At 44.4% G+C, this 14138-nt stretch overlaps 1 protein-coding gene across 2 annotated transcripts in view; it reads right to left on the bottom strand.

The window, feature by feature from the left end:
* The window catches only part of FDFT1 (farnesyl-diphosphate farnesyltransferase 1), a 36123-nt gene extending 27172 nt beyond the window's left edge, over window positions 1-8951 (bottom strand). The window contains exon 1 of one of the 2 annotated variants that reach the window (XM_034661373.1): window positions 8732-8951. In XM_034661373.1, the coding sequence (XP_034517264.1) occupies window positions 8732-8830 (99 nt within the window). In that variant the 5' untranslated portion in view covers window positions 8831-8951. The remainder of the gene's footprint in view (window positions 1-8731) is intronic. The other variant, XM_002923668.4, reaches the window with a different exon arrangement.
* Window positions 8952-14138: the final 5187 nt, after the last annotated feature.

Raw genomic sequence — 14138 nt, 5'->3', positions numbered from 1 at the left:
ACCCCGCCCCTGCCCTCCCACCCGCCTGCCACCCTTTCGTCACCGGTGCCTCCCTCCAAGTCTTCCCCTTGTTCCCGGAACCCACGGGTGGCTGGCGGAGCCCAGGTCACTCTGAGAAGCTGGCTCTTCCTCCTGGTGCCAGAATCTTTCCTTCACCAAACTTTAGTCTGGCTCCACTGAACCCTCCACTCTTGTACTTCTGTGTCTATCCCTGCATTGCCCAATTTTAGCAAGAATCCTGCTACTCATCACCCCGCCTGGTCCGGCAGGGTTCCTCATTCCCCATTATCCCATCGCTCTGGTCGGCCTCCAGCGGGAATCCCGTTAGGTTAGGTCGTTTGGCGAGAATGGCCCTCACCCCAGATGTTCCACCTTCGTTATTTTCCATCCACCGACCCCTCCACTCTGCTCCTTGGCTAGAAATTCCCACTTTTCCTTGTTGTATTCAATATTGAGCCCAGTTCTATACTGAGGTCTCTTTTCCCCTATTGCAATGGCTATTCTGAATAAAACCTGTTTTTACTGCTTTACCTACTATCCACCTCTGACTTTTCTTTAACACCTGTTAAATGTCTTCTATCCTCCTGAAAGCTATTACTTTTAAGATTTCTAATCCTTTCTCTTTCAAATTAGTAAGCTATAATGAGCTGCTTTCTGAACTTTACTCTTCCCTAAGGAAAACAAGAATCGTTTTTTTTCCAGGAAAAAAAAAGCCATAGTTTCAAAGCAAGCATAGCTGAAAGAACTGCTGTGTGTTTGTTTTAGACAGACTTTAATTTTAGAGTTGTTTTATGTTCAGAGGAAAACTGAGTGGAAAGTACAGAGTTCCCATATATCCTGCCAGCACCCGGTATCCCTCTCTTTTTAAGAGAAGGAAAACATTTGAAATATGTAACAGAAGAGTGGTTAAAAATATACATATGGCATATCCACTGGTGGGAAATACCGCAGTCGCTTTAGAATGTTAACAGTGAACCTTGGACCCTAGTGGACCCATGTTCTTTTTTATATGTGTATTATTTCCTCAATTTCCTATCATGGATACATATCATATTACCAAGAGTAAAGCTTTAAAAAAAATCACATAATCATGAGAATTTCATAATCATGAGAATTTCATTTCCTTGCCATGTTCAATAAAAAAATTAGTAAAAACTGATGTTTACTGAGCACCATATATTTGTAAAATCATTTCATGCAGTGTCTGGCATATAAATATACTCAGTGAAGGTTTGATGAATAAATGAATATGTTCAGAGTATTTATTTATTTTTAAGACATTTTATTTATCTGACGGAGAGCGAGTGAGCGAGTGACTGCATAAGCAGGGGGAACAGCAGAAGCAGAGGGAGAAGCAGACTCCCACTGAGCGGGGAGCCAGACCCCTGGGTCATGACCTGAACCAAAGGCAGACACTTAACCAACTGAGCCACACTCGTGCTCCTGTTCAGAGTATTTAAAAACCATTCACCATCTCCTTCGCTCTCAAGTGTGGAGAGGCCAGGCTTTGCAATCAAGTAAAAGACACAGAATAACAGCTATTACTGAGCTCTATGGCAGCTCTTCACAGGAACTGTTGTTACCAGGTCACGGTGATTCCTTTCACCGCATTGCCAAGAATTTGTTTTTTTTTTAATGATTTTTTTATTATATTATGTTAGTCACCATACAGTACATCCCCGGATTCCGATGTAAAGTTCGATGCTCCATTAGTTGCGTATAACACCCAGTGTACCATGCAATACGTGCCCTCCTTACCACCCATCACCAGTCTATCCCATTCCCCCACCCTCTCCCCTCTGAAGTCCTCAGTTTGTTTGTTTCTCATAGTCCATAGTCTCTCATGTTTCATTCCCCCTTCTGATTACCCCCCCCTTTCTTTATCCTCTGCTACAACTAATGGTTTGGGGGCTGACTTCTAACCAGGAGCTCCAATAAAAGCTGGACAGGTTTTTGAAGAGCAACAACCTTAAGGAATATAAGCCCTGCTTATCAACACACCTCCTCCACTCTGAAAATGAGCAAGGTCCATAAATCCCTTCCCTGTCGCCTCCCCTCACCATTCTTTTTCCTGTCACCTATTTGCTTCAGTAACACAATCCACAACAGTAATTTCCTCAAATTACCAGGACGATACAGAAAGATAGAACTATTAAGCACTGGAGAACTCGACTCACTATGAAAATTTCCACTGCTTGATTCCCATGAGCTGGCAGGGAGGAGAGAGGGTAGAAAAAGGACCAGAGCTAACTGTTGCCTGTCTCCAGAGCCTCCTGATGCTTCCCACTGCTGTCTGACATGAAACACACTCCTGAGAACTCTCAAGTGAGAGAAAAACAGGGATGAAGGGCATTTGGAGGAAGAGTGTGCAATGGCTAGAAGAGCAAGACTGAACTCCCAGACTGGGACTCCCAGGAAAGACAGCCCTACAGGTGAACAGCTATCAACCATTCCCACATTTTTCCTTCAGACTTCAGCGCAGATTCCTCAGAATAGGGAGAAACCCCCCAAATAACCAAATTTATGTTTAACAGTAAGATTAATAACTACCATTTACTGGGCAGCTACCGCATACCAAGCACAATACAAATATTACTTTTTATTCTTACAAACCCTTTAAGGAAGATATTACAGACCTATATCCACTTTCATTCAAACTTAATGGCCAGATGTGTGGCAGAATTCAGAATTTTTAGCGCTTTAGAAAACAGGCAATAAGATGCATATACAGCCCCAACTGCTATGGAGTAATATCCCATAATTAATTGTTAATATTTCTTCAGCAAAACATTTGAATATTTATACTAAGCCAGGATCACTTCAAGTCGGGGCAGGTTTGCTGTCAAATGACTTTGAGCGAGATTTAGGAAAACACTCCTCCTTCAGACCATTTCCAAGCTGGGAAATCGTGGTTCAGGAACTGTGATTAGTATCTCCATTTTATATCTGAAGAAACTGTTGCCTGGAGGTTAAGTTACCAAAAGTTATTCAGCTAAGGGTCGGGATTTAGACTTGAGAGGCCAGAAATGCATGATACAAAACACCTGCTTTTTCCATGATGTGCCCAGGCGGCAGCATGACCTGATTTATGGATCGGCTCCTAAAAATTCAGTAGAAATCAAGTTTACTGAACCCTGAATTCCTACAGCCAAATCCTTCTGTGATAGAAATAGTCAGCCATCAATATCTGCTAAGTGCACATTTTCCCCCAGTTTCTTTGTTACTTGAGAGTGAAAGGGGACGCCTGGGTGGCGCAGCCGGTTAAGCCCCTGCCTTCCCTTCAGGTAATGATCTCAGGGTCCTGGGATCAAGCCTGGCATCAAGCTCTCTGCTCAAGGGGGAATCTGCTTCTTCCTCTTTCCGCCCTCTCCCCCTGCTCTGCTCACTCTCTCAAATAAATAAAATCTTAAAAAAAGAGAGAGAGAGAAACTAAGATCATGTTAAGTGAAAGAAAATATGTGTTCCTATGTTTCCTCTATATTCAACCATTTTCTTTTTTAATGGCTCTTAGGGCTTTTAGGACTCAAAAAGGCTGCAAGCAATAAAACAAATAATATTGTACTATATTGTTCATCAAATCATAGAGCTGGAAGAGTCTCACTTAAAAAAAAAATCAAGGGATTATTGTATGGAAAGTCTCTCTCCTACCCCCTTACCACTTCTCTCTCTAGGGCTGATAACCAACGCTACCATTTTCTCCAACAGTCTTATTTTATAGAGAGGAAAATGAGTCTCAGAGAAGTCAAGTTTCTGGACCCAAATCACAACCCTATAAATTGTGTCCCCTGACTTTAGACACTCAGATCCTTTGCCCTGCTATTATTTTTCTTTGTAGTATTTACCACCCTCCACCTGAAATATTACATACAATAGACTCTTGAACAATGTGGGGATAAGGGGCATGGACCACCACATAGCCAAAAATCTGCATATAGCTTTTACTCCCCCAAAACTTAACTACTCATAGCCTACTATGAGCAGAAGCCTTACTGATAAGTCGATTAACACTTAGATTTTTGTATGTTATATACTGTATTCTTACAATACAGCAAGCTGGAGAAAAGAAAGAGAAAATAAAAAAAGAAAATACATTTATGGTACTGTACTGTATTTATCAGAAAAAAATCCATGTATAAGTGAATCTACACAGTTCAAAGCCATATTGTTCCAGGGTCAACTGCTTTTTTTTCATTCTGTTTTCCTTCAGAATGTAAGTACGTTTCATAAAAGCAAGGTCTTCACCGATCTTGTTCACTCTTGTATCTCTAGCACCTAAGACATTATTTGCCATGCAATTGGTGGTCACAAATTTTTAAAGGAAGGAAGGGGGGAAGGAAGGATGGAAGCTATTATACACCAGGTTGGGAAGGGAAGAAAGGAACTAGGAATTATAGAGTGTCTGCGATGTGCCAGGAACATGTGTGACAGTGCTGGGATCCGATCAGTTGTCTGGGGCCAAACCTGAGCTCTTCATTGCAGGCAGCCTCCAAACCAGGAGCATGGAGGTTGTCAGACTAGTCTGGGTGTGCACCCTGGAACCACTACTTGAACAAATTATCTGATTACTTTATGCCACTGTTTGCTAACCTGGAAAAAGAGCCGTAATAATAGTGCTTGTCGCTTTAAGGTTGTTGTCAAGATAGACTAAGTGTGATGAGTTACAAAAGGGCCACAAAAGTTTGTGGCTCTTTCCATCGAGGTATGGGGTCTCTCTCTGCCTCCCTGAATCTGGGCTCCCTTGTGGCTGTTTCTGGCCGATGAGACAGCACCAAATGTGACTCAAGCAGAGGCTTGAAAACTCCAGCTGCCATGTGGAACCCCAGGGCTAGCCTGCAGATGATGAGACACGCATGGCCCAGTCTTCCCTTAACGCTCCAGCCTACAGTCTGCCAAACACCAGACTGTCTAGCCACAAACCGGCCGGCCAGCTGAGCAAACCCAGAAGAAAGCAACCAAACTGGCCCAGACCAGTAGAACTCCTCAGCTCTCCCAAAGAACTGTGAACTCAAGTTGTTGGTATTTTAAATTACTAAATTGCTTTTTTTTTAAATTGTGGTAAAATATACATAACATAAAATTTACCATCTTAGCCACTTTTAAGTATGCAGTTCAGTAGTGTTAAATACATTCACACTGTTGTGCACCCAATCTCCAGTTTAGGTAGGCATGGGTTTGTTACTCAATGAAAGTTAACTGATACGCTGGAGATAACAGAGCTTAGCATACTGCCTGGCAAACATAAAAACTCAATAAATGCGGTCTATTGTTATTAGGACATGGTTATTATCATTATTAATTTTATTAGTTAACTCACAATATAATTTCTTCCTAATCCCACTCACTTGCCAAATTCGTGTTCCAAAAATGTTGCTTCTGCTCTTAACCATTACCTGCTTCACTGCTTAGAGTTCAGCTTTTGGACTCCCACATGCCCTTACTGAACTTTATACCTTCTAGCTTGTGTTCTTCAATTCCAGGTTGGTTTTCTCATCACTCCATACAGGTCATGGTCAGTCCTCTATAACGTGGCTCACAGTAGCTTTTTCAACTGAGGAGCCTCCCCACTAAATTAAATCTAGTACCTTACAAAGCACTTTTCCTGTGTTTTCTAAAAACTTTTTGCTTGAAGGCATTTCCTCATTTTGCTAAAATTTCCTGAAAGCAAAATGTACTTAAGATTACTTGGCACTTCCTAGGTTATCTGACTTTTGGACATCTATTCATTCTCCATGAGACTGTGAGCATACTCAGGGTGGGCATTTTCCACTCTGTGTCCATCGCACGGAAGTGTGTCAATTTTTAGCTGACTCTGGACATCCTCTGCTTAATGTGTCTCCTCCGCTTAATCATTTACCAAGCTGGCATCTCTCCTTTTAAAGTCTAGTGTTCAAAGTTCAACAGTACTCTTTCAGTGTGGTCTGGTCCATCATTTGAATGACAAGCAGCACAGTGGGGGTAAGACAGTGAGCTCTGCAGTCAGACAGCCAAGGTCAAAGAGAGGCTCTACCCCTGAATAACTGGACCCCAGGCAATTCATTAGCCTCTCTATGCCTCTGTTCTACATCTACAAAACGGAAAAAATAACAGTACCTTCCTTATAAGGTTACTGTGATGTTTAAATAACAGATGTAAGGAGGTATATAAAATAGTGCTTGGTACACTGTAAGAGCTCAAAAAATGTTAGCCATTATTATGATACTCTTTATCTAAAAGGTAATGATCTAGGTTTAAAAAGTCTCTCAGCAGAGCATCAGAATGGAAGAAATTATCCCGAGCAAGGCAATTAGGGATCTGACTGACCACAATTCTAAGTCCACAGCATGATGAGGCTACCTAAAAAAGATAGGGAACACTGATGTGGTGGGGAGGTGGGATGCGGAAAAGGACTTTATTTGTACATGGCCATTTTATTTCTTAAGGAAAAAAAAGATGAAGGAAATACAGCAAACACTATACATCTAATCTTGGAAACAGACACAAACTGGTTTCTGTATTTTCAATATTTTTCTATTTGCTTGAAATATTTTATAATTAAAATATATTTTTTAAAGTGAAAGTAGTCTTAAACTACATTACATAGAAATAGAGCACCCATAAGAAAGGAATTTAAAGTTCTGAAATGACCAGACCAGACTGAAAGAGTACTGTTCAACTTTGAACACTAGACTTCAAAAGGAGAGACACCAGGTTGGTAAATGGTCTGGAAAGAGTAACAGATAATGATGACTAAAGGAAGAACATAAAACATTTGGCTTGAATATCAGTATTCGCAGAGAATATGAGAGTTCTCTTAAAATATGTCAAGTGCTGTATTACACAACAAGGATTAGACTCTGGTTCCAGAGGGAGAAGAGAGTGAAAAAAAGTCAGCTTACTGTAAGGTAACGCTTCCTAAAATCCAAAACTGTCTGGGGATGGAGTGGGCAAGTCTCCAGAGGTAGTGAACTACCTGTCAGAGGAGGTGTTCAGGAGACTGTACAAACTGGATTACAAAGCAGTGACTACCTGTTTTAGGGCACAGATCCCTAGAAGAATATGTTCCACTGTTCTCCCCTCAAAACACACAAATGTACAATAACATAAATATTTGCAAATAATTTCAGGAAAGCTCCAAAAACTCGTAATAAGAATCTCTAATTAAACATCTATTGAGCAAGGCACAGGAGCAATGTAAAGTTGTAATTCCTTTAGGCATCCCCCAAAAGATGAATCCCCTATCCCAACCAGAACTGAGTTTTCCCTACCGTAAACTTCCTGATGGCATTTACTATATCCTGCCACAGTTACTTAAGTTTAGCTTGTTTAAAAAGCTAGAGGATTCTTGAGGGTAGTGCATCCACCTTCTATTCATTAATTCACTAAAGGGACATCGAACAAGATTCCTATATCCGAATAGCTTAAAAGTCCAGAATCAAATACAGAATCTTAAAACTGAAAGGGACTTGCGGATCATAAAACCAATACACAAATAACCACAATACAAAGCTATGGGACTGTTACAGGTAGTACCAGAGAAAATGGTGGAGGGAGTCTCACAGGTAACTTGTTATGGTGCCTACCTGAATTTTCCATGAACAATCTGGTAATATTTTATTGACCTGACAAGATGGTGAACTCTTTGTAAGTATTATTTGTCTATACATGCCATCCTGTCATGGGGCACACAGCATAACACCTAGCACAGAACAGGTGTCCATTCAGTTCAGTCCGCTGAATGGTGACTAGAGGTGGCACTTACTGAAGCTAGACCTTGAAGGATGAGAAGGATCCTGAGTTATGAGGGAAAGAGAAGAATTTTTTTCTGATGAGAAATTAAAGTGGTTTAATAAAGGACACCAATTAAGAGTACATTAAAATAAAGAATAGTCCTTGTGATGGTCCCATTGGAGAAAAGAATTTAAAAGTTTTGATATAACCCACATATTCAGCTGAATGTGTCTATTCATTCAATAATCACTTAAGAACAATTTTCTTGTTTTAATAAATACCTTTGTAAGCATTCATTTAGCAAAGGATACAAGAATGAGGCAGAGGAAATAGAGGTAAATAAAACCAAGTTTGGCCTTCAAGCGACCAACAATGTTGCTAATCAACAGACATACGATAACTAATAAGAACTTGGAAGAGTAAATATGTTATAAAAAAAACCGAGGAAGCACTGAGAAATAGGGATTGATAAGGCTGCAGGATAGTGAAGGATGCTTTTGGAAGTGTAACGGAAAACTGGAAAGACGAGCAAGGTTTCATTCCCGAAAAGGTACTGTGGCCATATTTGCATAGTTCATTCCCTTCATGAAATTCTCTCACACGTTCTCTCCCACTTAATCTACCCATGTAATCTCAATTTTGCAACCACCTATTAAGACACCGATAAATATCAATGCTCAAGGACAGAAGGAAATATGAAGAAAAACTACCTGACAACCAATGTCTTGAAAGAACAGAAACATTTTAAGCATCAAGACCATCACCTGAGGGAGGGTGGGGGAGGGAAGAGGAGGCCCGCCTTAGGGACGTCGGCCAGCTGCGCGGGATTTGGGGTAAGGAAAGCGGAACCAGCCTGGGAGGGTGGGGCCGCCAAAAGGGGTGGGGGTCTGCTACCCCAGAGGCGTTTGGCACTCGCTCGCCGCGCCCCTCGCCCTCGATTGTGGGGCCTGCCGGTCAGGCCCTAGGCCGCGGCAGCGCGCGCAGCCGCCCCGCCCCAGCCGGGATGCAAGGATGCTCGACCCACCTGGTCCATCTTGGGTATCACCTTCCGCCGACCCCCCATCTGGAAGCGCAGGAGGTTGTAGAACTCCTCCGGGCGCCCCAAGCACTTCACGAACTCCATGCTGGCGGCAGGCGGCAGGTTGCCGGGGCTGAGCGCTCAATTCCCGCGCACCTCTGGAAAACACCGGCCGGCCCTCAACGAAGGATTAAAACCAGAAGGCGCGACGACTGGGGCGGAGCAGAGGCGGGCCCAGAGCAGGGCGCCACGCCCACTTCCTCCGCTCCCCTCAACGGGTCTCTGGCTCTCGCTCCACTTCTCGTGGGCTCGCGGGGTGGACTGACGGGCTCTGATTGGCTAGGACCGCTCGCACCAGGAAGACGCCGGCCAACCGGCGGTAGGATGAGGCTGGCGTGACGACCGTACCCTCTAAGCTAATTGGATAAGAGAAAGGGGCGGGCGAGCGGGATTGGTGCTTCTATGGGGGTGGGCCTTTTCCTCCACTTCCCCAGGTGGAGGTTGGAACGCGAACCCAGACCCGAGCTGGGACTGCAGTGGATCCTGGGTTCAGGCGTGCGTGGGCTTTTGGTGAGAGCCCAGCAGGCGAGAGTTCGCTACGATTTTGTCAGTAATCCCTCCACGTGTGTAGTCGTGTTTGTCCTGCCGGCCAGATTAGCTCTTCAGTGACGCACACCTCCTGTGCTGTATCTGCGCGAGGCTGCGGACCATTTAAAAGGCGGGTGGGCCCACCAATCGAGTTGGCGTTTATCTTTGACACAAGAGAGCAAAAATCATTTGGGGCACTTAACAGCCCCATAAAACACCGGGCACCTGGTCCAGCAGTAACACCCCTCCTTTCCGGTTTCACAACCCTCAAAGCTTTTCACTTCTCTCTGGGTGATTTTACTCCTAGAATTTCAACTCTAGGACCTCTTTTTTAATGTTTTGGACCCCACTTTGTCCCCAAAATGGATCTGAAGCGTTTCTACCCCTATGTAGCGAGTGATGTGGAAATTTATATCTCCATAGTGTTTTTGTTTTTTAAGAGAGCGCGTGAGCGAACAGGCAGAGAGGGAGAGAGCGCCTGGTTGAGCGGGGATTCCCCTCGCCAACCCCTTGCTGGATTTTCCCACCCTGGGATCTTAATCTGAGCGAAATCAAAGGTCAGACCCTTGACCGGCTGAGCCGCCCAGGCGCCCGCTGATCACTGTTTTAGACTGCGCTTGTTCCCCACCCACCACCACCGCCGCTAATCCCCATCCTGTTCTAGTTTTTCCCATAGTATTTATCACATGCTAATATAATACAAAATTTGCTTTTGATGTTCAGTGCCTTGTTTCTTCTTCCTAGAACGTAAGCTCAATGATTGACAGACCTTTATTTTGTTCACTAACATACCGCCAAAGCATCTAGAACAGTGCCTGGCACATATTAGGGGCACAATGAATATTTACTGAACTGCCCTGTACCTCTTCTTCCTCCTCTTTGATGTCCCCCAAAGTTATGATGTCCATAACTGAAATCTCTCTCCCACTGAAACAGCTTCTTCAGTTAATGGCACTAACAGCGTCCCAGTTGACTATCAAATCCTGATGTCATCCCTAACTCCTTTCTCTTCCTACACCTGCTCCCTTTGAAATCATTCATCAAGTCTATGGAGCCTAAGAAATAAACCTCTTTCGTCTTAATCTCTCCTCTTTGATGCGTCTTGGTTTAAGCCCCATCTTGTCTCCCAAACTATTTTTCAAGTCAACTTCCCATCTCTCTCCATGCATTCCCATGTGATAGCTTGAGTAATTTATCTAAAACACACACTTTATTGTATTGCTCTCTTGCCTACAATTCTTCAATTTTAAATTCCTTAAAGGAAATGCCTTTCAAGATAAAATTAAGGATTCTGGCGTAGAATAAAAACTCTCTCATGATTTGGCACCTGTATTCCTGTTTTTGGATTTTCACTGCCTTCTATCCCATCACTACCTTACTCTCTAGCCCTGATCCAGCCCTGGCAGCACTTGCGGTTCCCAAACAGGCCACAGTATTTCATACTCCAGTCTCTGCCAGAGTAATTCACCTCTAGAATGCCCTTCCTTGCTCTTCACCTAGCTCTTCCCCTGATGCCTCAGGGTCATCACAGCTCAAGTGGAATCCCTTTCCTTCAGAAATCCTTCTCTGAGGTTTCCTGGCCTCTCCTTTATCTGTTCCTTAGATTCAACAAACATCCACTGAACACCAACAATGTGGCAGACACTGGGAAAAAACAAATATGAGCAAGATGAGGTTTGACCCCAAAGAGCTTCCAGTGCATCAGACCAGAGGAAAAGACAGACATGGCTGATGGAATGGTGTTGCTGTTTATTAGAGACATAGTTGGATTCTAATCCAGCTTCCTGAGTCTGACCTAGGCGCCCAGAGACTGCATATACAAATAGACAATGGCCAGACCATACACCATAACAGAACTCTGACCCACAACCTCTGCACAATAGGCTCAGCATAGTCAGGACAAGGTAACTTATTTATATTTTGCCCCTACTTTCAACTCAGGGCCAACCAAGAGAGCCAAATATACTCTGTAAGCAAATCACGTTAAGATACCCAGCTCCTGGTTAGCCTGCTTCCAGCTTCTTCATGCCAACCTCCTCCAACCCAAGCACACCTGATTCCTTCCCCTTTGTTCATTATAAAGCTTGTCCACTCCCCCACCTGCCTCTGAGTTTCGGCCAATGCAGGTGACAGGTGACAATGGCTCATGCCCTTGCTCTAGCAAGCTCTGAATAAAGAGCCTCGTTTGTTCTCATTTCCACAGACCTCAGTACTTCCATCATGTTCAGTGGATGCTCTCGTCTTGAACCTGGTGTATTCCAATGATCTCATTTCCATCTCTTCACTGTGAAGTCCTCAAGGTCAGAGATGCTGTCTAAACATAACATCTGGCACAGTGCTTGCCACATAACAAGTCTCCACTACTTTTTGTGGAATAACAATGTTTGCAATTGGGACTGTACTGGAACTTTTTTTTTTAAGATTGTATTTATTTGCTTGAAAGAGAGAGAGGAGAGCAGAGAGCAAGAGCACAGAGGGAGAAGCAGACTCCCTGCTGAGCAGGGAGCCCAATGCAGGGCTCCATCCCAGGACCCTAGGATTATGACCTTAACCGAAGGCAGACGCTTAACGACTGAGCCAGCCAGGCACCCCTATACTGGGACTTCTAGAACACACTTATATCCTCCCCGCCCTCACACAGCATTTTTTCTACAACCTACTGAAATACTTTTAACACTCTTTGTAATAAGCCAGCCTCCTATTAGTGTAGGGGTTTGCTTGTGTTTTTTCTCCTTGTGTTCCCAGAACCAGCATTTAGGTGGCCTGTCAGAAATACTTATTGAATGGCTAGGGCCACTGAAACCTAACATTAAATATCAAGTTTTTCACAATTATCACAAAACTCGAGTTCAGGAGATAAATAAATCTTTCCCCTAGAATCTGTTGAATACAAATCTCACCTCTCCAGATTACCTGGACTCTCCCTCTATTTATCTCATCCCTCACCTGCAATTCTGTCAAGCAAGAAGCCCCTCCTTCCATCCAAAAGGCACAGGACAATCCGAGTAATTCCCGCTGTTCCACACCGCCCCCCGCCATTACCTCTTTCCTAGCTCCCATTCACTCCACTTATGCCATCCTTTCCCTCCCTCCTTTCAGGACTAACTGAAACTTTCTGAGAGCCTCCTGCCACAATGGGGCAGCACGGCAGCTGTGGTTTCAGTCAGCTAGCCACGTTTCTGCTTCTACATTTCTTCCACACGGAACCCAGTCTATGTACTTCCACTAGAATTCTGATGGTGCTGACAACAACCCCTACAACTCAACTGCTGGGCACTGTTTTCCCCACTCAACAGACTTTTAGTAAGTCCCTGAAGTCAGAGGAGTATGAAGTCTGCTCCTGAGAGGACAGATCAGGTGTGAGTTATTCTTCCATGTTCTGTTCTGTAAACTTTTTATCACTTTAATCTTTTGCTATCTGTAATTTAAAGATAATAATAAAATGTTTAAATAGAAAGAATTCTCATTCACCCTCCTGGCCGCCTACCATTCTTACCCTCACCACCTTCAAGTGTGGGCTAATACAGCATCCATTTCATTGGTTTTGAGCCTCGGCTACTGGGTACTGCTGGAGAAAGTTGGGAGGTGAAGCAATCTAGCCTGGATCTCCAGTGTGGCTCTACAACCCTTCCCTGGAAACCTAAGTGGCTCTAAATTCCCAGAACAGCTGTTACAAACCTTCCCCTTCCTCCTTTGTACTTCAAAATACCTCACCTTTGGCGAATTTTCTCTGGATCTGTTTTTCTCTCCCTATCCTGGCCTGGTCATCTTTAAGTGCTGGCGCTGGCGTGCTCTCTCGCCCTGCTAGTGTTTCCTCTCAACTCCTCATTTGCAAATCCTCACATTATAGCCACCCTTTAACAAGTGACTCTGCTCCCTGACCTCCTCTTTTCCTCTTTCCTTCAGGATTAACCTTCCTGGAGAGCAGACCACCCTCATCACTTCTACTTCCTCGGCTCCCATGCAGGTCTCAGCCCCTTTAGACTGGCGGCCACTCTGCACAAATTGCTCTCTTGGGAGGTGATCATGACCTCAAATTTGATCAACTGACAAATCCAAAGGCCTCTTCTCATTCTCCTCCTTCAACTCAGCGTAAGCCAGTATTATGGACTATCTGCTTCCACCTGAAGCTTGTTTTTCCTCCTGTTACATTTGATCTTTCACTGACTGGCTTCTTTCTGTGCTCTTGCCCTTTCAACACAAGACTTTCTCTATGGTTCCACTGTGATTGCCATCTTTTCTCATGCCACGTGATGGCCCTTGTTACCCTTCTCTGACTGTCACACTATGAGGAAAGCTCCCAAATCTGTGCCTTCCAGCCCAGCCTGCATCTGTGGAGAGCCAGGCCTATGTCCCAGCTATGCTGTCCCCCCAGCTGCAGTGCCGCACAGGTGATCACCTACCCCACAGAACCTGCTCATCTCCTGGCTGGCTTTCCCTATCAGCAGCTGGGCTGGGCTGGGCTCCTCCAGTGCAGGTGCCAGACCTGAGCCATCTTCAGCTTCTGCATCCACCCCCCAACCCGGCCCAAGTCTGCACAGCTAGTCACCCAGGAGCCCGACCCCACGATGCCCTTGTACCTCTCCTCCTTTCCATTCCCACTGCTGTTTCAAGGTTCCAGCACTTTTATCAACAACAGCAACAGCGTTTTCCTTTTTCCTTTTCTACCAATCACAATGGGTGCAGACCCCCACGCAGGCCGTGGTGCACAGCCCTCCCCTCGTGTCTCTAGAGCCTCCCCATCCCATTCCCCCCTTGCACTCTGAAGCCGCTGTATTGATCCGATGTTGACTTAGAGGAAATGGGCTGGACACCATGTTTGCCC

This window comes from Ailuropoda melanoleuca, chromosome 5 (genome assembly GCF_002007445.2).
Source record: "Ailuropoda melanoleuca isolate Jingjing chromosome 5, ASM200744v2, whole genome shotgun sequence".
NCBI classification, from domain to species: Eukaryota; Metazoa; Chordata; class Mammalia; order Carnivora; family Ursidae; genus Ailuropoda; species Ailuropoda melanoleuca.
Note: the sequence above shows the minus strand (reverse complement) of the source record. Positions and strands in the feature narration are given on the sequence as shown.